The following is a 25,356-nucleotide window of genomic DNA, read 5'->3' as shown; positions in this document are numbered from 1 at the left end:
TTGTGCCTTTTATAGCAAGCTCCTCAGCTATATATCTGTTAGTTTCTCAAAAAATTAATTAGTCTTGTCAGCTTTTACAACACCTTGCTGTGATTCAAAATTTGCTTTAGATGGCTTTTAGCCCCACCCATATTTTGTGACTTGTGGAATCTGTATCCTGGCTACTGGCTGTTTCAGGAACACCTATCTAATTTTTTTTTTATTGTGCTAGTGTGTTCGATTATTGGGCAGGAGGAAAAATATTATAAATTCTATTTAATGTCTCTAAAGTGGACAAGAGAAAAAAAAGAGTACCTGTGATAATTGCCCTTGATTTTTTTTGAGAAACCATATTATTATTGGTAAGTACTTGAAGTTTCTCCAATAATGCAAGGATTATCCTAGCCTAGCTTGGCTTTGAAGAAGTGGAGAAGTAAGGCTGAAAACAGGAAATAGTTTTAGGCTTGTCATTCCAAAAGAGATTCTCAGTGGGAAACTGTCTAAGCAATAGTGTTGTGTTTTCAAAACTTAATTGTTAAAAAAAGGAAGGTGCTTTCCGTATTGATCTTAGGCATGGAAAATGCCCAAGTGTAATGATTATCATCAAGGGCACTTCTATAAGACTGGGTTCAAATTTAAGCTTCACCATTTATTGTCTGTGAGACTTGTGGAAGTTGTTTGATTTCTCTATGTGACTTCCTCTGGTCTTTAAAATGGAAATAAAAATAGTACATATATCCAAGGCTGACTGTATTATATGAAATAATGTAAATAATGTGATTAGCACAGGTTAGTGCCTGAGATACTGAATGCTTATTCACTGTGAATGTTGAAAAATAGTAGGAGATATTATTACAGATATTATGACTTATCACTTGCACTTTGTATATTTGACAAGATTTGGCTGGAATAATACCTGGCAACAAAACTAGGTGCCCAGTGAAAGCTTGTTGAATTATTACTCTTCCAAAAATGTTATGATGATAAAACTCTGTGGTGGGATTGATGGTTTTGGTGGTGACACTAAGCTGAGAAGGTTCACAGTGAGGCCTCTGGTAAGATAGGTGCAGGGCAGACTCATTATAAGAAGGTTTGTTTGCTAGTCAGTGGAAAGGGCTTAAAAGAGTGTTTTTAAGTTCTAGTTTTGCCACCAATAATTTGTGTGAGCTTCGACAACTCACCTTCTTTTTTGGGTGTTTTCTCATTTTTAAAAATAATAAATTAAGATCAGACAAGTCATTGTTAACTGTGGGTTTGGGGTGACAAGTATATCAGAAACTATTTTAAATCTTAGGGTCTGTATTTCCATCGCCCAAATTCCCTTTGTCTTCAAGTCTTCTATTCCCTTGTGAAAACTCTGTTTTTTCTTGAAACCATATAGTATATATAAAGCACCTCTCTGCACTAGTGACAATTCTGAATTTGAGTAAGGAATCTAGGTAAGACCATAGGTGTAATTCAGGAACTCCTTTTGTGGGTTTATAGATAAGTGTGTCAGAAAGCCAGCTAGATCATTTCTTACCTTTGTTTAAATGTATTGGGCTGATCCAGGAAATGTATTTGATAGCCTGAGTCAAATTTCAGTAGCTTATAAATATAATAGAAACAAATAATTTTTAACTCTTTACTTAGTATTTATGTTATATATGACATAAGGCTATGAAATATTTAAGGACAGATTGATAAGTGAAAGAGAATTTTAAGATCTTTATGAGAGTATATTAAAGGAAGCCCGATTGTCTTAGTCTCTATAGGTAATATGGAAAGATTTCTCTTTGGTCAGACATGTTGCCTTGGATCCAAATGTAACCAGTGTGTTAATCTCAATCTATGAGAGCAACTCTATGGAAGATCTGTGACCTTCTTTTGGCCAAATCTACTCACTACTTACAGATGATTTAGAGGGCAGCAATAGACTGGTGAGTGGGGAGGGAGGAATTGAGGAGAGAGATTTATTGGACCTCAGTAAAATAAATGGTATCCTCTTACAAGTTTATGAGACATAGAAAAAATAGCATAGTGATTCAGCTTGGCCAGCTAATTGAAGGAAGACTTAAATACCGGAGTCTCAGAGAAAAAGCTTTCATAATTCTGAGTTAAATGTGTGAAATCCAGCATACTAGGGTGGAAGTGAACTGGACTTGGAATAATTTCTCTGTCCTACTCCCAGCTCTGTTACTAACTTGCTATGTAATCTTGGGCAAGTCTGAGTTTTACTTCCTAATATATAAAAGAAGATTGGACTAGCATTGTCTCCGATGTATCTGCTGGCTCTAACAATTTGATTTCAAGATTCTATTATGTAATAATTGAAGCCTACCAACATTAGAACATTGCAGATGGACCAGGTAGGATGATGAGGGCGGGGCAGGAAGGGAGGGTCTGCCTTGATTAATTAATTTATGTAGGAGAAAAAGAAAGGTTGTTCCTGAATGTTGGGATGAATGACCTTTAATCCTTAACTTCTTGTGAAATTGTTGTTTCCAGGAATATAGACTCAAAGAGAAGTGTAGAACTTGGAGTAATGATTTTCTTTGAAAGAAGAGTGTTTTTTGATTGAGTAGTTATGTGGAGACACAAATCTTTTAAGTTTTGATCATAAAAGCAATATTCTTCAATGATTAAAAAAGTTGAGTTGTATTCTGTGGTGGTGAAGTGCTATTTTAAGAAAGGGCTAATAAGTTCAGATTTGCATTTTAGAAAGATCATCCTTGCTATATATTGTAGCGATAATTGTGAGATTGGATGGGAGAGGGAAGAGTTGAGGAAGACTCCCAGGTTTCTGGTTTGGGTAACTGGGAAGATGATAATAGCATTTACTGATATGGGAATCATAGTAAAGAGTGGAACAGATAATAGAGTAGAAGATGATTCAATATTTATGAAGAAATGGAGCAAAGTTTTCAGTTATCTGAGGCTTTGGTGTAGGTTCTAAACATTCTCAATAGTCAGATAACTTTCAAACTTTTTATTTCAGAAAAGAGTATATGTGTCAGTGTGTTTTCTTTGTCGCTAGGCCCTGTGAACTAATAAGAACACTCTGGTGGGTCTGGCTCGGTCTTCAAGCTGAAGGTTATTTGAAGTCATCCCATCCTGACCACAGCATGTGGTTTATAGAAGAGTGCGGGAGTGGGGGTTTGGGAGTGAAGTGATATAGGTTTTTATTTTTCTTTGTTTTTACTCTTATAGGAAGTATGAGACCAGGATCTTCCCTTTCTAATTATATTGGTTCCAAACTTGATTTTTTCTGTGTCCATGGTTCAGAGAGGCATGTTTTTACCAATTCTTGGTAGAAAACATGCAGAGAACCCCCAGATGTATTTTCAATCACATTTAGCCATTTGGTTATTTGAACTAAGATAAAGTTAAATGTATTTTTTTTTCCTTAGAGTGAAAATTTCAAGGTCTTAGACCTTAGAGAAATGGCTTTCATTCATTTGGATATCAGATGTCTATATGCCATTCTTATTTGCACAGCATTTGGCTCTACTTTGTCTTCAGATGCTGAAATAAAAGGTAAACCAACAATGGAATAGTTTTAAAATTAGGGATATTTACTGTCTTTTCAACCTACCCTAAGAAAATGTATCACAAGGAGATGGATTGTTACTGGAAGTCATTCAGGATATCCATGCACAAAAGATATGTTCTTAGTCACCAGCCTCATGTATAAGGTAACTGATGATAATAAACATTTTGTGGAATAAAAGCCAGACTGAAAGATACTTTCCATATATTTTGTATAATCTTATGTAATGAATAGGTTAATTATCTGAAACCTCACAACCTAGTACACAACTATCTGGAACTTTCCTTACTACTATCCTTGACTTTTAAGACAATTAGATGAATAAGAAAAATACACAGAAATTTAAAGTAAAATTTAAAAATAATTACAGAATTATTAAATCATGTCTAATAAACTATTCTTATTACCAAAGGTAATTAGAACAATGTATTTGACAAAGATTTCTAACCATAAAAGTTGAAACAACATGATTTCTATTTCTTCCTCAATGGAGACATTCTTAATTGGTACATGGAGGGAGTCCCACATCAAATTATAATTTATCCACAATTTCTTCCTGTGTATTCTTTTTCTCACCTCAAATGTTATGAAGTATTAAACAACATGTAAAAATGAGAGGAAATTATTAGCAGAAAGTCAACATGAGCGTAATAGTATAGTACTACTAGATTTGCCTGTAGGAAAATTTATAGAATTATTGTTTATTTGTTTTTGTTGCTTTTTAAGTTACCAGATGTGAGAGCCATTGCCTCCCACTGCCTCCTCCTCCAAAATAAAAAAGAGGTTATTTCTTGATGTCACTCTACTCAGCTGCCATCCTTTCAAAGAGTGGCCCTGGTTTACCATACTCTAAGGATAGTTCTGAACTTTGATTTATTAGAGGATTTAATTAACCAGGATAGACCAACAAGATCTGTCTGTTCCCCTAATTCTTAAGACACTTAGTTATTGTAATTATATTTTCTAGCTTTTGTGTTTGTGTGTGTATGTGTGTGAGTGCGTGCGCGCGTGCACGCGCACGCGCACCATGATGTTATATGGATATAGTAAACACTGAATTAATACTGTTTAGTTTTTTCTATTAGAGAAATTTTTGTAATAAAGTGTTCCCATCCTAGACCAAATTATAGTTTGTATGATCACAAAGGTAACTCCGTGTTGAATTTCTTGTTTCTGTGACAACGTAGTACCTAGCTAGGCAATGGGTCATATATATGCACATTTTACATATGTGATTTATTACAAAGGGGATAACTATACAGCAGTAATTCAGATTTTTTAACAGCTTTATTTAAACATAATTTACATAATATAAAACTCACCCTTTAAGAAAAACTGTTCAGTGGATTTAGTATATTCACAAAGTGAATATATTCAACCACCACTGTCAAATTCCAAAATATTTACATCACCGCCACCCCCCCCCCTGGCAAAAACCCATATCCATTCAGTAGTCATGGCTCATTTTCCTCTCTCTCCAGCCTCTGGCAATCACTAATCTACTTTCTGTCTCAATGGATTTGCCTATTTTGTATATTTAACATAAATAGAATCATACAATATGAGGTCTTTTGTGACTGCCTCCTTTCACTTAGCTTAACGTTTTCAAGGTTCTTCATGTTGGAGCATGTATCAGTACTTCATTCTTTCTTATGACTGAATAATATTCCATTGTATGGATGTACCACAGTTTATCCATTCATCGGTGATGTACATTCAAAGTAATCTAGATTTAGCAGTTTTCGTAATAAAATACAATAAAAAAGTAAAAATATTTTTACTTTATTTCAGTTAACCCCCCTCAGGATTTTGAGATAGTGGACCCTGGATATTTAGGTTATCTCTATTTACAATGGCAACCTTCACTGTCTCTGGATAATTTTAAGGAATGCACAATAGAATATGAATTAAAATACCGAAACATTGATAGTGAAAACTGGAAGGTAAGTAAAACATGTATTTGTGATATCAGAGTGATTATTAGGAATTTCTTGTGATTCCTGGTGTCAGTGTTTAACTCTGATTCCCATATCCCAATAGCTATTATTAAGATATAACAAGCTGCCACATCCATTTTCATCCCGCTCATTATTAAGACTACTATTAGAAGTATAGGAAAAAATTACTTGGTATCATAGATAGTGGGTTTGAAGAGTATTTACACATTTTACCATATTTTATGGTTACATATATACCTGTATATGGGTCATATATATGCTACTTGACTTTGAGTTTTTTCTCTATAGGAATCAAGTCTTAGTTATCTTTGTACTCTCTCCATAGAACACTTTTTTGCATATATTATAGTTAATAGCCAATAAAAGTTTATTAAATTATTAACTACATAATCAACAAGCATGTTTATTTAAGGATTTTTGTTGCATAAGAATTCTGTTACCTTTCCAATTCAGCTAGGTGATTTCAAGGGATAATTTAAATCAAACTTTTATCGAGAAACTTTTTTGGTGTCAGGCACTCCGCTAAGTATCAGGAATACAATAATAAATGATATATGATTTTAGTCCACTAGGAACTCATAATTTGTCTAGCTTTCTCCAGTTACCCCTAAGATTTTACTTTGTATGATTCCTGAAGAATTCAAATGACATTTTAAAGGTGATAAATAATTTGTCGTGTAATATGCATATGGCAAGTGAAAATTGTCTTTTGATTTCAAGTTGGTTTTAGATTAAGTCCTGCCATAGAGTTTTTTTTCTCTTCCAGAATTTTATTTTTAAATGAGATGTTAAGATTCAAATGCAAAAATATCTGACGCAATCTGAGCTTGTTATAGCAAGAAAGTCTAACCCATTTTGGTGTTCATAAAGAGAAGTTATTATATAGACTTAAACGGTATAAAAAGATTCAAATGATCTTATCAAATGATATAATATGCAGAAGTGAGTTCTGCCAGAAATATATCTGAGACATAGTATCAGACAATCATGAGAGATTTCTTAGACATTGCGAATTCTTCAGGGTATTCGTGACTTCTTAGTTTTATGAATGTGGCTTGTAATGATGCCATCACTGTTTATAAACTTGCCTTTGTCTTATCATTTTATCAGACGATCGTTACTAAGAATCTACATTATAAAGACGGGTTTGATCTTAACAAAGGTGTTGAAGCAAAGATACACACGCTTCTGCAAGGGCAATGCACAAATGGATCTGCAGTTCAAAGTTCATGGTCAGAAGCTACTTATTCAACATCACCACAAGGTTAAAATAAAGCTCTCATTTCACATTAATACTGTCAGAAAAATCCATATCTTGAATAAGTCCTTTAACTCTTATACATGAAATTGTATTGTACATTTGAGAGTGTGGCACAAAATAGAATCCTTTTTAAGAGTGAGGAACTGGCCTTCACGAATTCTTTAAATCAGCAAATACATTTGGCAAAACCTACATCTTATTAGGCTAATATAGCTCCCAATTTTGGGGTCATATCAATAAATAGGCATGCTAGCATTTGTTCAACTGTTCAGAGCACCGTGGAATTATTAATTTAGTACTTTTGCATATGCTTACACTAGTACTTACACTAGTAAATGAGTCCTCAAATGTTTTCAATTTTGCATGCCCCACTTACAGTGAAGTGATTTCCAACAACTTCCTTTTGGAATATTCCTGATTGTGTCGATTGCTAAATTAAATGGAGAGGTCAAAGAAAATAAAGTAAAATTGCATAGCGATTTCCCAAATGATTCATCATCATGCCTTTTAAGCATTCACAGTTGATTCATTCCTTAGGAAATCTGGAAACTAAAATTCGGGATATGGATTGTATATATTACAACTGGGAATATTTAGTCTGCTCTTGGAAACTTGGCCTGGGTGTCCACTTTGATACCAATTACAACTTGTTTTACTGGTAAGTATTTTTATAGTAAGAATTCCATATTAGGAAAATATCTATCAAAATTAATCCATAGTATGAATAGCTGTATTTTCACTTAATTAAATATATTATATTTTTCAGAACTGTATTTATGATGACGGTTGTTTACAATTATTTTGAGTTTTCAATGGAAATAAATAAATTTTGGTTTTAGCTACTGGAAGGTATTCTATGGGTGGTTCAATCACTGTTTCTATACTAGATTAAATTTTCTATCCCTTAGATAGATGGAATTATAGCTTAAAAATTGGCATATTTTGTATTCTTGTCTTTTAAAAACACAGGTACCTATTAAAACCTGATCATTTTTCTAATTTTAAACTTAAAACCATCTTGAACCTTCTGTTTCTTTTATTCCTTAGTTGTTTCATGATAACATTGATCACCATGTTCTGACACTCCTTTGCAAGGTCATACATCTGTTATTCGCCTCCCACCTCTTCTGTAAGAACTTCATTTTAGACTCACCTCATTCCACACCTGGATGATTGCCATAGCCCAGATGATGATCTCTGTGTTTCCAATCTCTCCCTTTCCTATTTATCTGCACAGTGTAGCCAGATTTATATTCCTATACGGCTATATTCATATACCATTCTTTTGCTCAAAAACCTCAAGGGCTACTCATTGCCTCCAGGATAAAAATCTGGGCTGCCATTCAAGTCTCTGCCTCATTGTATCACTGTCTTCCAATATTACTTTCTACTATCACCATTGTGAATGTTCCACTCCATTTAGACCAATCTCTACATTTTTTCTCACCCATGTTATGCTTTTTTTTATGCCTTTGTGTACATTGCTATCTGGAATGCCCTCTGGCTCTCTCTTTCACCAATCATTATCCAACCTCCAAGGCCTATTCGGTATTAAATTTCCTTAACCATTTACCGATCACAACTTCTGTTCAGTTTTTTTTCTAAACTATTACTTATTGTCTAGATGACATTTAAATTTTATATATGTATATGTATATATATTGTCTCCTCTCTTAAATTTGTAAGAGATTGGTGGCCATGAATTATTTTTTTATTTTCCCCTTGACTATCTCTGCTATGCTATGTCCATAGTAGATTATCACTAAATATTCATTAAATGAATGAGACAAATGATGATGGTATTGGTAAATTGATAGATAAGTATCAGAACTTTTGCACTTCTTAAATAACAGAAAAGAAAAAGTATTAGTCTTTGTAAATTTCAAGCCCAAATTGTCATGAAATTTTTCTTTAGAAAATTATAATAATAAGTGATAAGATATAACCTATTAACTGGTTTCTAATCCCACTCTGGCATCATTTCACTTGGTGGTCTTGGACAAGCAATTTCTGTTTTTGGGGTCTCAGTTTCCTCACCTGAAATTGGATGTGTTAATCTCGAAGGTCTAACTTTTTGCTCATTAATTCAACAAATATTTAGCAATTATTAAATACCTGGCACTGTTCTAGATAAAATGGACGAAAGTGTGAATAAGACAAAGTTCCTGCCCTCTTATACATTGCATTTCATGTTTAACATAACTTTATCCTCACGTTAGTAAAGTAGTAAGGGGAAAATATTAACAGTATAAAGAATGGAATATAAAGGCTTCCCACTGGCACAAAGTAAATTTGTGCAAAGTCAAACCTAGAACTCAAGTCTCTCAAACTCTAATCAGGTGAATTAACCAAGATACTACAACTTTGCAAATTCTGCCTAAAGTAAATACTTGGCAAGAAGTGAATTCTGTAGAATCCAGATATTTTTACCAGTATCTTACCAGCTGCTAGATTGGCCACATTTCAAAAGGGATTTTGGCTGCTTTTACAAATAATGCCACATTATGCATTGCAAGCTTTTCTTTAGGAAAATAAATGAGGTATTTTTTACTTTGGAAATCAATAGGGAAGTCCCCCTTAATTCCCATTAGTTTTGTTACTGGAAAGAGGTCAACTTTCAATGATATGGTAACATTTCTTGTCTAAGAGAAAGGGAAATTAGATATTTACTTGGCAAATAGTTCATTTTTTTCTTTTTGACCCCTGTTGGCTTTTCTGAAATTGATCTCTTGATGTGTACTGTATCGGTCGAGAATTTTCATTTATTAAATATAACAATATTTTTAAATCTGCTTTTAAATCTGCTTTCTTCAAATATAAGTTTTCTAGTATAATATAAAAAAAGATAGTATCGCTTAGCATAAGTGTTTTTGCAAATGACAAGATTTTATGCTTTTTTATTGTTAAATAATATTCCATTGTAATATTCTATATATATATATAAAATATATATATATCTCACATCTTCTTTATTCAGTCATTTATTGATGGACACATAAGTTGTTTCCATATCTTAATTATTATAAATAATGCTGTAATGAACATAGAAGTATGTATGTCTTTTTAATTAATGTTTTTGTTTTCTTTATATAAATATCCAGTAGTGGAATTGCTGGGTCATACGGTAGTTCTATTTTTAACTTTTTGAGGAACATACATACTGTTTTTCATTGTGAATCCACCAATTTATAATCTCACCAAAAGTGAATGAGGGTTGCCAGAGGAGAGGGGGCTAGAGGAATGGGTGAAGGGGAATAAAAGGTACAAACTTCCAATTATAAAATAAATAAGCAATGTAGTATACAGCATAAGGAATATAGTCAATAATATTGTAATAACTTTTTATGGTGACATCTGGTTACTAGATTTATCATGAAGATCACTTTGTAAGGTATAAAAATTTATATACTTGAAAGTAATATAATATTGTGAGCCAACTATACTTTAATAATAAAAAATAGGAAAGAAGTACAATATCCTCCAAGATTGTCTATATAAATCCCTTGTTTCCTTAATAGGAATCCTGTTATTTAATTCACAAATCCTGTTGGTGAGTCTGCCTAACCTTGCATTATCTTTTAATCTTCCTTACTGTGGTATCCCTAGCAATTGTTATAAGATCTGGGACATAGTTGGTACTTAATAAATGCGGCATATTATTAAATAATTTTTAATTCACTTGATATCTTAAGATAATTGGAAATTGGACTTCATGATGCAAGAATGTATCATTAAAACAATTCTTACAAATTTTTTTTTGTAGGTATGAGGGCTTGGATCATGCATTGCAATGTGTTGATTATATCAAGGGTAATGGAAAAAATATTGGATGCAGGTTTCCCTATTTGGAGTCATCAGACTATAAAGATTTCTACATCTGTGTTAATGGATCATCAAAATCCCAGCTTATCAGACCCAGCTATTTCATTTTTCAGCTTCAAGATATAGGTGAGGTAAACAAGCAGCTTCAAGATGTTCCTAGTTTAAGCCATTTACAAACACATGGAAGAGAAGAGATAGACATAGAGATAAAGATATAGAGATATAAAGAAAAAGATACCTACTGAAATGCAAAGCCAGAAAAATGAGGGGCAACAGAGCATATGAGGAAGCTCTTGTTAAATTTAAAAGTTTGCAAGATAAGGAATTGAACGAAGGGTAAAATGTCACTTTTATTTATAACTCAGACTCTATTTCTCATCTTCAAAAGTTGGTCTGTTATATAGTATTATTGTCTAGTGCTAGTGATAGAGTAATTGTGGAATCACTTACTTCCAGGCCTCAATAAACAAATGCTTGGATATTTTCTAAGTCTGGGTTCTCAGCTGTAACAATTATGACAATGACAGATTCTAGAGTCAGCCAAATCTGAGACTGAATCTTGGATTTACCACTTTCTAGCTGTATGACTTTGGGCAAGTCACTTTTAACATTAGTTTCAATTTCCTCATGAGTAAAATGAGGGTAATAAAGGACCACCTCATAAATTTATGTGAGATATGAATGAATATTTTATGTAAAATCCCTGGTTCAGTGTCTGACATATCATAAGTTCAAAATAAGTGTTAGCTATTAATAAAAACAGTAATAGTTATGGTTATGGTAATTGTTCCTAATGCTACTTTAGAAGCTAAAAACTTTTCTTCTATCTTTTTAAGTTCTTTTATCTGGTCTAATAATTAAATTGACATAAGTGAGATTAATAAGAGAAAATCAAATTTTATCTTGTCTATATGGGAGCTTCACATAGACAAGAAAGGTCCAAAGGCAACTAGGCAATTGAAGTTTATGTGCCATCCTGAGCTAAGGACAAGAGGGTAGGGGTCTGGAACTTCAAAGGGAATGAAGCAGTTCACAGGAAGATGGGAAGAACAAATGTTTGGTAAAAAGATGTTTGCCATGCCATGCAGAGACAATAGGACACAGAGAAAAGTTTGTACAAACATGCTCTGTCAACTCCTCCCAGCCTACCCCACCTAGCCCATACTCATTGGTGATAGCTTTCTTCCTGGACCAGGTCCTTTTTAAAAATTTTTTTTAGTGAGTTAAGGCAGTGGTAAAAAAGAAAAGAAAAAGAAAAAAAAGAAAACTTTTCCTGAGTCTTTTGAGTCTTGATGGTCTTCAGCTCAAAATAATCCACGTGTCAAAGTGGCATATTTTGGGGCAGCTTATTCTGCTTCTCTTCACTGCAAAGTGAAAAAAAAAATGGCTATGATGATTTAGGTCCTCTAACTTTTATCTTGGGCTTAAATATGTGTCAGTAGGTGACTTATAAAAACTAATTTCCAAAGAAAAACCAATTTCTTAATTAATTAAACCTGGTTGGTAAGCAACTTGGATTTTAATTCACATTATAGAGAATAGTCTCAAGCCACCTGACTAATGCTGGAGGCTTAGGTTACTAAGTTTCCCTAACTATTGGTCATGGTTAATGCTAAACTTCAGTTACATCCATGTTAAAAGGTTTCCTTTTCCTTTTCAGTTAAACCTTTACCACCAGACTATCTTAGTATTATTGTGAAGAATTCAGAGGAAATTAACCTGAAATGGAGCATTCCTATAGGACCTATTCCAGAAAAGTGTTTCATTTATGAAATTGAGTTCACAGAAGATGATACTACTTTGGTGGTATGAACATTACATTTATTTGGGATAATCATAAACATAGCTTTTAAATAAAATAGCAAACATGAGAATCAATCAGTTGCTATCCACATGGGGACTAGAACATGACAGTTATACTAGTTTAATTTCTAGCAAATTAAATAATCTAATGGACAAAAGAAAGATTTTTACAGTCTGAAAGTATAATCATACCAAATTTAAAGCTACATAGGACCTTAGAAATAATCTAGCAACTTGTTTCCAATATTGTGTCAATAAATTAAAGTTGCCAAGTGTGTGCATAAAATGGATTATGAAGATGCCTCAAGTAAAAAGAGAACACAACAAAAAACACAAACAAACATAAAAAACACTCCTTGAGGAACAACCATCAAGTCAAAATTAGAGTCTGGCAGGGCTACCCAAGAATTGCTTGTATCAGGGAAAGGGGCTAACTGGGGAAGTAGGTAATGGTTGCAAGACTGCCTCCCACATTATTATATGTTAATTTTATTCATTCGTTTCTAACTCAAAAAGTGGTGGAGATAAAGTAAATGAGGCATTAGTTCTAATTAATTCATACCATAAACAGATGAGAAAACAGAGAGTCGAGCTGATTTTCCAAGTCCTAAGGAAGTTAATTGATTTACAGTCGAACTACATAACTAAAATTAGAATTGAAATCATCCAGCCTTGTGTATTCTCATATCTGAAAGGGTAGTTTCATGCCAAGTCCTGATCACTGCTACTCAGGTATTATGTCAGTTAACCAAAATAAGAATAAGGGAAAAAAGCTTTATGTTTATGAATGTTATAGTTTTCATAGAAACAACATTCGTAATGGCTCTGTCTTTTTGTTTAATTCAGTGTATGTAGCATTTTCAAGTTTATGGAATCTGGGAAATTTGACATTCATACAAATACTGGGTGTCATAAACAACAAAACTACCTAGGAATTTTGTCCTGTTACACATACCCTTTACTACAACTGATCCATTATCACTATAGAAAACTTTAAGAATATAGATAAGGAAAGATAAAATGAGAATAAAAAAGTAACCCACCATACAGAGATAATCATTGCTAGTATTTTAGTATATATTCTTTTAGTCATTTGATGCATGTATTTTATATAACAAAACCTACTTTGAAAGTGACAAAAGAAATAGGATTGGTCTAGCAGTAATTACATCAAATAATGGCATCTAATTTTTATCTTGGTTTTCAGACTACCACATTTGAAAATGAAATATATATCACAAGAACATCAAATAAAAGCCAACAATTATGCTTTTTAGTGAGAAGCAGAGTGAATATTTATTGCTCAGATGGTGGAATTTGGAGTGAATGGAGTGATAAACAATGCTGGCAAGGTAGGAACAGTAATAATAATTGAAGCTATTTGTAAGTAAAATTAATGTTCTTTCAGTGTACTTTATATTTATGAAAATCAAAGGGCTCTTTCCTGTAGTATATAATCAGAGAAGATAAATTAGCAAGTATTTCAATTTAACATAGATTTATGGAAAATATAATATTCAGTTCTAACTAAGAGGAGTTAAACTAGTTGAGATCTTGTTATAGTTCTATTGTGAACATTCTTTTTTTCTCAATAAAAAGAACATGCTAGTTCTTTTTAAGGTGGAGCCCATTTTAACAATATTTTCCTATACTTTCAATTTTTAAAAGAACAGAAATTTTAAAGCCAGGATAGATCAGCATAAACTAGTTTTTAAGTATCTAGTACTATGTGTAATTAATATTTTCTAATGTCATCATTAGTAAAATGCATATTTCATTCACTCGCAACACGACAGAGACTTATGGTAAAAAGACATATTTAAATAACAACATAAACTAAAAAGGCTTGAGAATGAGGCAAAAAATTATTGTTTTTCACAGTATATTAGTTTTATCAATAAAGATAACTAATAATTTTTTTGAAATTAAATTAACTCAGCATTTCTCTTTCAGGTATATAGATATGTACATACGTATACAGATATAGATACAGATAGATAGTTACATTTCTCTAAATCATTCACCTCCTTTCATGTTATTCCATTATACTAAAATTGCTGTTTCACTATTATCTCCCTACTAATATAATGGAATCATTGTTTTCTTTTGTTCATCGAATATTTATTAAGCACTGACTATGTGTTAGACATTTTTAGGCATGTGAGATATAACAGAAAAAATCCTTGTCTTCACAAAATTTATGTTTTATTCCCAAGTTGAGTAGAGATAGACAATAAACAAAGATATAAACTATATCATATAATCATTAAAGGCCATGGAGAAACAATAGGCAGACAGAAGAAGAACTTAATAAACTAAGAGATATATTGAATGAGAACAAACACTTATTGATTCTACATTTTTCATTTTGTCACTGTTGTAAGAAATCTCGTTACTCTATGGAACTAACATTGAAAAAGTCATGTCCTAAATTGCATTTTGTCATTGGTCAGTGCATAGTTTAGAGTGGGTATCCACTTTAAATATATAAACACATCCTTTTATGTATTTTACATATAGTGCTAAACATGATGTTGATGGCTGAGATTTCTTTTTCCCTGATGGATATCTCTTGGTAAAATCTTAATAACTTTGAGATTAGGAAAAAAGAATTTCTCAAGATGCCTGTAGTCTTAGTTCTTTAGTATTTCTTTTTGGATGTTTTGAAGTATAGAACAATAGGAGAATATTTTTTTTAAATGAAACTATATCTTCTCTAGGGTTGACTCTCTATATAGGGAAAGCAACTGGAACCCTAGATAAGAAGCCTGTTTTCCTACTGTTAATTTTGCATGCCAGAAACTTAAATTATTAGTCATTTCTCTGAATTATATCCTTCCAAATCTTAACTGAATTGACCATATAAATCTGACTTAGTAGAAGATAAGATCCTAAGAAAATGAGGCAAAGAAATAGGAGGGGTTGGGAGTAGGTTTAAGTATATGTATGGGCCTAGGATTCGGGATGCTCTGTAGTACTACTTCAAAACAAGTGAGAGATACTAGTTTTGGAAGGACAGACTTTGTCTACTTTTTAAAGTTTGTCTAGCAATTGCTCATTTTTTTGGTATGCAGAAGAATCATTAGAACTTCATCCCTAAAAGAAAATAAAAACATCTCTTTAGCCACTAAAATATGAGACGATTTTAAAAACATGACCTTTAAAGATTAGCTGCATTATTCATACAGGGACTTTTATTGAAGATCAACTCTTGTTCATTACAGCATTATATGATATAAACATTTGACTTTTTTGAGAGTTAAGTGATACACATGTTTATCCAACCACTTGGCTAATTTTTTATCATTTTTTCCTATGAAAAATTTACAAGGTCAATTTTAAACAAAGTCATATCAGATAATAAGAATTAGGCTTTGGGGAGTTATTTTTCTAAGTGAATTGAAGAAATGTCACAGTTCAGTAAGGTAATTGTTCTATATAAAGAGTACACAAATGAAAGGAATGCTATACTCAAACATAGCTGTGGTATCTATGCTTTGGCAAAGATGGCAGAAGTTTCTGAGTCAAATTCAGTTTTTCACTATTTATTAGATTATTTATAAAATCAGTTTCAAAAATAATTGTAAACATCTAACTCTTTCCTTTTTTGTGATTTTCACCTAGGTGACATATGGAGGGAAACCTTGTTATTTTTCTTGATACCATTTGCTTTTGTCTCATTATTTGTTTTGTTAATAACTTGTATGCTTTTGTATAAGCAAAAAGCTTTACTGAAAATGGTAAGTTGTATAACATTATAATGTTTAGTCTGAGACAGTACATAAAAAGAATGCTCTGCATTTAGGGACGATGGATCCAATTTTTTAATTTTGTGATTTTGTAATTTTGTCTATGCAGTATGGGTGTACAGTTGATGTTGTATGGATTGTGATGATGTCTTCAGATAAGATAGCAATTTAAAAATTAACCATAAAAAGCTACATGTTGCGGTGGATTTACTTTTGTTGAAAGAATAATAATAATAAAAAAAACAACTTTAGAACATGAAACTACCTCTAGATTAGGGAAAATATAAGAAAAGAGTTATGGAATTGAGAGAAAGGATAGAATGATTTAAAATGGACATAGACAGAAATGTATTTCTAGTGTGCCACAAGCAAATGATCACAAAAATTTAAAACAATGGTACCTACCCTTCAAGACCTCACATTCTATTTTGGAGAGAGAGAATTTATACAAAAAAATAACCTGCATTAAGAGTTGATTTTAGATAATTGCTATTTGAGTTCTCAGATAATGTTATAGGATCAGAAGAAGATGGAAAGATCACTATGGGTTGGTGGGCTTTAAGAAGAAATATTGACTTGGAGAAAAATAACCTAATGCCAGTGTTTTAAAGATAAAGACAAATGTAAATGTATATGAAATGTTTCACTTCATTTCTCTAATGAATGCTTTATTGCCCATTCCTCTGAGTTATTAATCTCAGAAATAGTTTGTATTATTAATGACTGTTAATAATGGAGCTCTTTCTTAATTTCAGGTTTTTCATACAAAAAAAGAACTCTTTTCTCATCAGGAGACACTTTTTTGACTCAATAAATTTGTCTTACGGCCAAATGTTAACTATGAGCCCTATTAAATGATTTTTTTTCTCCAAATGTTGAATAAATCTTATTTTAAAAGCATTGTATTTTAGTAGGCATTAGAGTATTCAAACCCTCAACTAGTAGTAAAATTTATGGATTCTATTAACAGGTTTTTTTCCTCATTAATCCATGGTGAGAGTGCTGCACATACAGAAGTCAAGGGATGGGTCAGATTCTATTCAGTGATGTATTAATAAAACAATGCAATTTTGCAACTTGCACTAAGCCATAGAGATATTGTCAAATCTTGGAGGACAAGAGTCTAATTTTTAAGAAAATTGCACTTGGGATGAAAGTATTCACCATGAATAAGTTTGCTTGGCTTTAAAAGCAACCTATGAAGAGGATTAATGAGAAGCAGGAAATTTTATATACATTCATAATCTAAAAATGTGCTTCACATTTAACAAAAGAAGCTGAGAGAATGCAGTGCCTAAAAGGCTGAAAATAATGAAATGACTAGAGATCATATTTGAAACTTTCAGATGTCACAAACTAAGCAATTAAAGTTTGAGAGTTTCCTATACTAGTTGGTAGGCAACATTTCCTACTTTCTGATGGTGTGATTTTTTTTTCAGTTCAGAGACAAAAAGGCACAAGCTTCTGAAAGTTGGAAAAAATTTAAAACGTATATCCAACCTGCAGACTTCCATTGACTTCCAGGAGAGAATGTGGCAACCTAGGGCTTTAAAATTTAGAAAGCAATGAATAAACTACAGATTACAATCAAGAGACAAGGTTTAATCTGGAACAATTTCTGTTTAATATTATTCAGAGTCGTTCTACTTTGGTTCACACACCTGTAGAGTGGGCATAAGCTGGGAGTCTATTATAAATGCAGAATCTCAGACCCCAACTCAGTCCGACTCAATTAGCAATCTGCATTTTAATAATGTCCCCAGGTGACTCATTTGCACATTCAGTTAGAAAAGCATTGATATACAGCAAATCATTGAAATACATCTTTTCATTATAACATTAATGAAAAAAATTGTTTCCCATCCCTGTTTACTGTCTGTGTGGAGTTTGCACATTTTCTCCATGTCTACATGGGTTTTCTCCAGGTAGTTCAGTTTCCTCCCATATCCCAAAGATGTGCAAGTTAGATGAATTGGTGTGTTTAAATTGCCCCAGTCTTAGTGAGTGAGGGTGTGAGTGTGTGAGTGTGTCCTGCAATGGAAGGGCATCCTGTCCAGAGTGGGTTTCTGCTTTACACACTAAGCTGCTTGAATAAGCTCCTGCCACTTGCACCTGAACTGGAAAAAGTGGGCGAGGAAATAATACTTGTTTTTATTAATTTTTAAAAAATATATGTATAGCTCATATTTATTTAAATGTTTAATATTAGATGTGTTTGGGTCTTTAGAAGTTTGGTGATGTTTGTGTTCTTAATATGCCATGGGAACTTAACTCTTGTTTATATCAATTAGCCTTTGGTAAAATTGTTTTCCTTATGTCATTTCACTTAAAGTCACACTTTCCAAGAACTTATCAATTATGTTAAGTGAGGATTTACTGTACATCCCTATTTTAGAATGGAAACCACTAAAATAATGAAGAAGCAAGCTCATGGGCAGCATAACTACAACTTTGACTGTCATTGTTACTGATCATATCTGTTTCTAAGAGAGAAAAAATAGCTAAAACTTTGGCGTCTAGGGGAGGAAAAATAATTTTTCCTCTACCCTTCTAGATTCTTGATTGTGCTCCACCCCCCATAATAAAAGACATTTTAACAGGAGAAAAACAAAAAGAAGTTTAATAATATGTATACCTCCTGTATACATGGGAGAGGCCTAGAGAATCTGAGTAAGTCCCAAAAATGGCAGAAGCCATCACCTTAAATATCATCTCCACCTAAAGAAAAAAGGTGTTTAGGGTGGAGGGAGGCCAGTTATGGGAGGTTACCAGGAAAAGCATGGTAAACGAATGCATGGTTGTTATGCAGAGTTTAGTCATTTGCCCTCGACATTGATGATTCTATAGAAATTTAATCATCCTTCTCTTGGTGCAGAGAGACAGACACCCTTACAGATAAAGATTTCCCTTATAAATGTAAATTTCTCTTACAAAAGTGTGTCTACTCAGATTCCAGAGCTTTTCCTATGTCTGCTATTTCTCAAAAACAATCAGCCTAAAATAATCCTTATGCCATGGAGGCATCTTTTGGGGTGGCAAATTCTGCCCCTCTTCAGGTGTAACCTAGAATACTGTAAACTAAAATTAATTTTAAATTGTAATAAAGAATACAAAGCATTTATTGAACAAAAGGAGCTTCAGTCCAGGGGACACAGATTCAAGTAGCAACCTAAATTGTGCTCCCTGATGCAAATAGACGGCCATCTTTTATAAAGTTCCCATTCAAGTTCCCAATTTTATGCAAATGAGGTTTCCAAATTGGGTGGTTCCAACTGGTTGGTATAGATGCAAATGAGAATAAATTCATGTAGTTCTGATTGGATGGAACAGGTCTCAGGCTTGTGGTAGAAAAGGAAACCAAGGCTTTCCTATAGTGGAAACAAGTGGGCATAGTGCAGGAAGCTGAGAGTTCAGTCCAGGGTTCTTCCTAGTGTACAAAGTGGGTAAGGAGCCAGTGTGAGCAAATGGCTGCTAGACTCTTAATAGTCATAAAATTGGGCCCTTGGTTGACTGTAGGGAGTCTATATGAGCAGAAACATTCCTTCTTGTGGTTCATATCAAATGAATCTTCTCAGGCTCCACTATTCATTTATTTTATTAAAATTATTGTGGTGACATTGGTTAATAAAATCAAATAGGTTTCAAATATATAATTCAATAATATGTCATATGTATATTACATTGCGTGAATACCATCCAAAGTTAAATTTCCTTCCGCCAGCAAATAATTGACCCCCCATGCCTCTATCTATTTAACTCCTCGCTCTTCCTTTCCTTCAGGTAAGCACTAATCCACTGTTAATGTCCTTGATTCCCTATTTGTTTCTCTTATCTGTTACTTTTATTTCATATCTCGCATATGAGTGAAATCATATGGTTCTCAACTTTTGTCTGACTTATTTCACTTAACATGATTATCTCATGGTCTATCTATGTTGTTGCAAATGGCAGTATTTAATCACTTCTTATGGCTGAATAATATTTCATTGTATATATGTACCATATCTTCTTTATTCAATAATCTATCAAGAAAGGCTTAGGTTGGTTTCATGTCTTTGTGGCTTCCTCTAAAAGTCTCAGTTCACAACGAGGCCAGTTGCTGTCCTCTTTGGGCCTACAAACATGGGAGACCTGTTAAAAAATTACTGAAGATCGTGGGCAGGGTTTTTTTGTCCACCACCAAAAGTTTCTCCTGGGATGCATGCACTTTGTGTGGGCCGCATGATCTGAATGCTGTTAGTTACTGTTGAATTGGTGTCTCAAGGAAAGCACAAGATGGGACTGGGTTGCCTGGGAACAGGCTTGACACAGATAACTTGTGTATGAGGTATGGTGGCATCTCAATGAGACACAGCAGATTACAGCACCAGATTTGCTGCCAGTTCTGAGACCGTGGTCTCCCACTAAAGTCGCAGATACTGAAAGACCCACTCTCATCTGGGATAAACCACAAACTCTTACTGTCTGCCTAAGCGATATTGTGTCTCTTGCTGGCCACGGTGATCTGCCCACCACTGTTTTCCCCGAAATTTGCACTAACTGCACTAACAGGTCTGTTGCCTGCCCAGAATGCCAAATCTTGGAAAGGGGCAGGGCGGAAGAGTCTGCTTGTCAACCGGCTTCGAGTACTTTATGGTTTGGATGGGGCAGGCTCTCAGTGAAGCAAGGGCTATGAGGCCAATATTATCTCTGTGTTGCTACAACTTCCATGTCTGCACATTCTCACAGAAGTCATATTCACAGTGAGACCAGCTGCCATCTGGGGTAGTCCCATGAACCTCTGTGATCCCCTCAAGCGATATTGCAACTCGTCCATGTAGCAGTGATCTGCTCACAACTGATTTTCCTGAAATTTTCTCACAGCTCTGGCTGAGCTCTGAAGCCTGCACCAAATATTACCCCCTGGAAAGGGGCAGGGTTGGGGCAGCCACTGTGGAGCCGCCCTGGGCAGTATGTGTTTTGGGTAGGGTGAGCCGTTCTCCCCAGGCCAATGCAACTTCAAAATTGGCTGTGTGGGGGAGGATTCAGCACAAGCAAGCGGTGTCAGCCTGTTGGCTGTCCCATAGGTGGGCCCTGAATAAGGCACAATGTGGCTGCCCATCCAGGCCTTGTAATGCTGTCTTTCCCTGTATGTACTTGTGTGAACCTCCATCACTCCAGTGGTGCCCAGAGTGTGTGTCCACCAGCAAGACAGTCTGTGGGTCCTTTAAAGGGGCATCTGGGATTTCAGTCTCCTTTCATCTCACCTGGGTGACAAGAATCTCCACAGATTTTTACTATTAGATTTTTTGGGAACTCCCCTTTCCCTGGGCCGGGATCTTGGGTCAAGGCACCCCTGTATTGAGCTAGGATCCCTCTCTTCTTCAAGGGGGCCTCTGCAGCCGAATTCTCCCTCCTGGTACTCCATTGTCATACGTGGATGTGAGCTCAACACAATTTGCAACTTTGTCTCTCTTACTGGTTTTGATGTGGCTCCTTCTTTATAACATCAGATGTCTGTGTTATAATCAGCAGAACTTCAGGTGATACTCCATGTTGATTACTTTATAATTTGGTTGTAATTTTATTGTGTTCCTGAGAGGAGTCCAATCCCACTTTTACCTAGTTTGTCATCTTGACCGGAACCACTCCTCTTTCATTTCTTATTTTTTTATTCATGTTATTTCTCCTTTTTTCCTTAGTAAGTCTAGCCAAAAGTTTATCCATTGTACTCATCTCTCAAACAATCAGCTCTTTGTTGCATTGGTTTTTTCTATTGACTTTTTCTTCTCAATTTTATTTAATTCCACTCTGATTTTTATTATTTCCTTCCTTCTTCTGACTTTGTGCTTCAATTTTTCTTTTTCTAGTTTTTAAGATGTAATGTTACATAGTTTATTTGAGATTGTCTTGTTTCTTGAGATAGGCCTGTAATGATATGAACTTTCCTCTTATTACCACTTTTGCTATGTCCCCAAAGTTTCGATATGATATATTTTCATTCTCATTTATTTCTATGTATCTCTCGATCTTTCTTATTATCTCTTATATGACCCAGTCATTCTTTAGTAGCATGTTGTTTAATCTCCAAGTGTATGTGGCTCTTCCTGCTTTTACAGTTAATCTCCAGTTTCAAAGCATTATGGTCAGATAATATGCTTGGTATGATTTCAATCTTCATAAATCTATTGATGCTAGTTTTGTTTCCCAACACATGATCTATCCTTGAGAACATTTCATGTGAACTAGAGAAGAATATATAAGCTGCTGTTTTGGAATGAAAGGTTTTGTAAATGTCAATTATATCTAATTGGTCTAATGTGTCTTTTAAGGCTGATATTTCCTTATTGATTTTCTGTTTGGATGATTTATCCATAGCTGACAGTGGGGATAATTCTTTACTATCATTTGTAATCAATGATAGGAGGCATTATCATTTCCCTAAGTAGATGTATCCTTGTTAAATAAAACCCCAACAGTAATATGAATTGAAGTATAAAATGAATGGAAATTTCTCTCAAGCCAGTACTTGCTGAAGTTGTTCCTAGTATAATGAGGGCTGTTGGGGAGGAAGAGAAGAATATGGAGGGAAGAAGTCAAGATTAGGCAGGAAAATGGTGGGCAACCTCATCCTTGGGGGTCTGGATGGCTCTTGGGGACCCAGTATTTCAATTCCCCTGTTCAGAACATGCATAACAAGCTCTACTAATTAAAAGATTTCTGGAATCCCTGCAATAAACCTAGAAGTTCCTACTAGAATTGTTACCCAGTGAGGACTCACTGCCTGATGTACATAAAAGCCAATACTATGGCACCTGCTCTTGAGAAAAGAAAAAAGCTTTTATTGTGAAGCCAACTGGCAAGAAGACAGGAAGCAAGGCTCAAATCCGTGTCTCTGATCCAGGGTTCAGGGCAATATTTAAAGAGCTTCAGGACAAGATCTTCCTGGACAACAAAACTTTTGATTCTGAAAGTTTCTGGAATTCAGGTTCTGGTTATGTCCCGGTCCTTTGGTTTAGTGTGGGAGAACAGTTAAGGGTTCACAAGTCTTACTTGTAAGTGGTGTACCCAAGCTTTAAACTTTGGTTTCAGGTCTTGTTAAAAACAAGATAGGACCAGTTCGAGCTGGTTCTGTAGTTGCAGAATTGCTTCAATAAGTGGATATAGCAAGCAAGTGGCACTAAATCTAGACAGATTTGCAAAGGACCTATAGAATTTGTAGCCTGCCAGCTGTGTAGGATTATTAACCTTTAAATAACATGGCCTGAAATTTTCTGTAATTGAACTTTTTTATTTTTGCATTACGATAGAGCTTTAAGATATTGAATATTTCTCAAATCTTGGTACATAGACAGTGCCCTAAGTCTTAGTGCCCTTCTTGTCCACCTGTCTTCTACCACCTAAGGCTGCCTTAGGCTCTCACTTTTACCCTGATCCCCTAAGACCTCCCAGCAACTAAGGAATGAAACTTTTCACATCAGGCATCCCCCAAGATTTTAGTCTAGGGCAAAAGTGAATGAAGATAGCTTCACGGGTATATGTTCTGGATAATTACACAGGATCTCATCCTTGGATGCTAGGAAGGGCCTCAAGCATGGTTTAGTGATTTCCTGTCACAACCTTGAAATTCTTAATTTTTGAAGAAGGGAAAACATATTTTATCCCTCGTTCTTTCCTGTTAATTTTGTAGCCACTCCCGAGAGCCAGCATCATTTCTGATTAATCTGCTCAGGATGTAGCATTAAAAAATTTTGAACATCATCTCTTGTTTTTATTTATATTGGTAAATTAATTATTAGAATCTTAGAAATTATTCACGTTCCACCCATCTATCCACTCATCCATCCATCCATCCATCCTTCAATCCAGTTCAACATTAATTGCATACATACCATATGCCAGACACTTTGATAGTCACTAAAGATACAGTTATCCAGCCTGAGACAATCTTGAAGAGGATAGAAGTAATGTTTATTGAGTGTCTATTATGAGTCAACTTTTATGTTAGATGCTTTATATAACACTATTTTAATAATCTTTCAATCCTCACCATAATCTGATATATATATATATATATATATACACATACACACACACACATATATACACACACACACATATATATACATATACATATATATGTGTGTGTGTGTATATATATATATAGTACTCATATTATAAATGAAGAAAAACTTAAATAATACATCTATATTGCTAGGGCTAGAATGGAAATTCATTATTATTACCATGCTCAGAAAAGTTTCAGGTTAATTTACTCTAAAATGAACTTATTTGATACAGCACTTATAGAATGTTGGCATGAAGAACTCCATTGTCCCTCTCAGTCAGTAAAACAATCATAACTGGTGAAAATTATTTTTAAAAAACACAACAAATGAAGAAACATTTATTTGAGAAAATCTAGTAAATCTTGGTACAATCAGCTATGGTCTGTTGCATTTGAGCGTGAATTGCCTTCCCACTTTTCCCAGCTCAGTGCAATGGAAAGTCTATCCCTGTTGGGTGTAGCAAATAACAAAGATCTTCCTCTTTTTACACATCCCAGTTTAAGACTTTGATTTTTCTCTAGGAGGGGTTGGCCACCAACATTCTTTATCCTTCCCAATTCTGTATTGCAGAAGCTCTAGTCTAGACAAGGGTAGTCTGAGGCTCCCTTCTTCCATTCAGGTTTCATTCATAGGACAGAAACTACCCCAGCCACAGAAAATTGAGAATACTGAGCTCCAGTAATCACCCAGCTTCTGTGTAGGGTAGAGGTTCCATGCTGGGAGAGAAAAACTTAGAAGACCAGTGATGCCCTCCTCTTCCTGCACCCCCAGACAATAGTTTTTCTTGTAAGGGGTGACATTGCAAGTTTACTGTAAATGAACTAATTTTATCTGGAATAGTCTGAGGAAGTTTAAATCTAAGGATGCTGTAAAGAAATACAGATTTTGCTAATGAGCAAGCATAACACAAAAAGGCAGAAAAGAGATGGGGCTATATAGAAGTAACATTTCTGTATCTCACTGTGATTGAAGTTAGTATAAATCTGAAGTAGATATGATAATATGTATACTGAAAGCCCTAATATAACCAAAATTTATATATAGTGAACAATCAAAGTAATTCAAGTGCTACACTAAAAATATTCACTTACAAATGAAGGCAATAAGGAGGAAAGGAAGTATGAAAAAAGATGAGCCATAGAGAAAACAAAAAATAAAGTGGTAGTCATAAATCCAATCATATGGATAATGACATAAAATATGACCG

At 34.2% G+C, this 25,356-nt stretch overlaps 1 protein-coding gene across 2 annotated transcripts in view; it reads left to right on the top strand.

Moving 5' to 3' along the window:
* Window positions 1-16,986, top strand: part of IL13RA2 (interleukin 13 receptor subunit alpha 2) — a 30,372-nt gene extending 13,386 nt beyond the window's left edge. Inside the window, exons 1-10 of one of the 2 annotated variants that reach the window (XM_036227233.1) lie at window positions 1,824-2,327; window positions 3,369-3,495; window positions 5,300-5,451; window positions 6,577-6,730; window positions 7,265-7,385; window positions 10,491-10,675; window positions 12,210-12,355; window positions 13,560-13,704; window positions 15,977-16,092; window positions 16,857-16,986. In XM_036227233.1, coding sequence (XP_036083126.1) covers window positions 2,319-2,327; window positions 3,369-3,495; window positions 5,300-5,451; window positions 6,577-6,730; window positions 7,265-7,385; window positions 10,491-10,675; window positions 12,210-12,355; window positions 13,560-13,704; window positions 15,977-16,092; window positions 16,857-16,907 — 1,206 coding nt within the window. In that variant the 5' untranslated portion in view covers window positions 1,824-2,318 and the 3' untranslated portion in view covers window positions 16,908-16,986. Of the gene's footprint in view, window positions 1-1,823; window positions 2,328-3,368; window positions 3,496-5,299; window positions 5,452-6,576; window positions 6,731-7,264; window positions 7,386-10,490; window positions 10,676-12,209; window positions 12,356-13,559; window positions 13,705-15,976; window positions 16,093-16,856 lie in introns of those variants that run through there. The other variant, XM_016132215.2, reaches the window with a different exon arrangement.
* Window positions 16,987-25,356: the final 8,370 nt, after the last annotated feature.

Source organism: Rousettus aegyptiacus, unplaced genomic scaffold (assembly GCF_014176215.1).
Source record: "Rousettus aegyptiacus isolate mRouAeg1 unplaced genomic scaffold, mRouAeg1.p scaffold_m13_p_9, whole genome shotgun sequence".
In the NCBI taxonomy this organism is placed as follows: Eukaryota; Metazoa; Chordata; class Mammalia; order Chiroptera; family Pteropodidae; genus Rousettus; species Rousettus aegyptiacus.
This window is presented reverse-complemented; position numbering and strand designations above follow the sequence as displayed.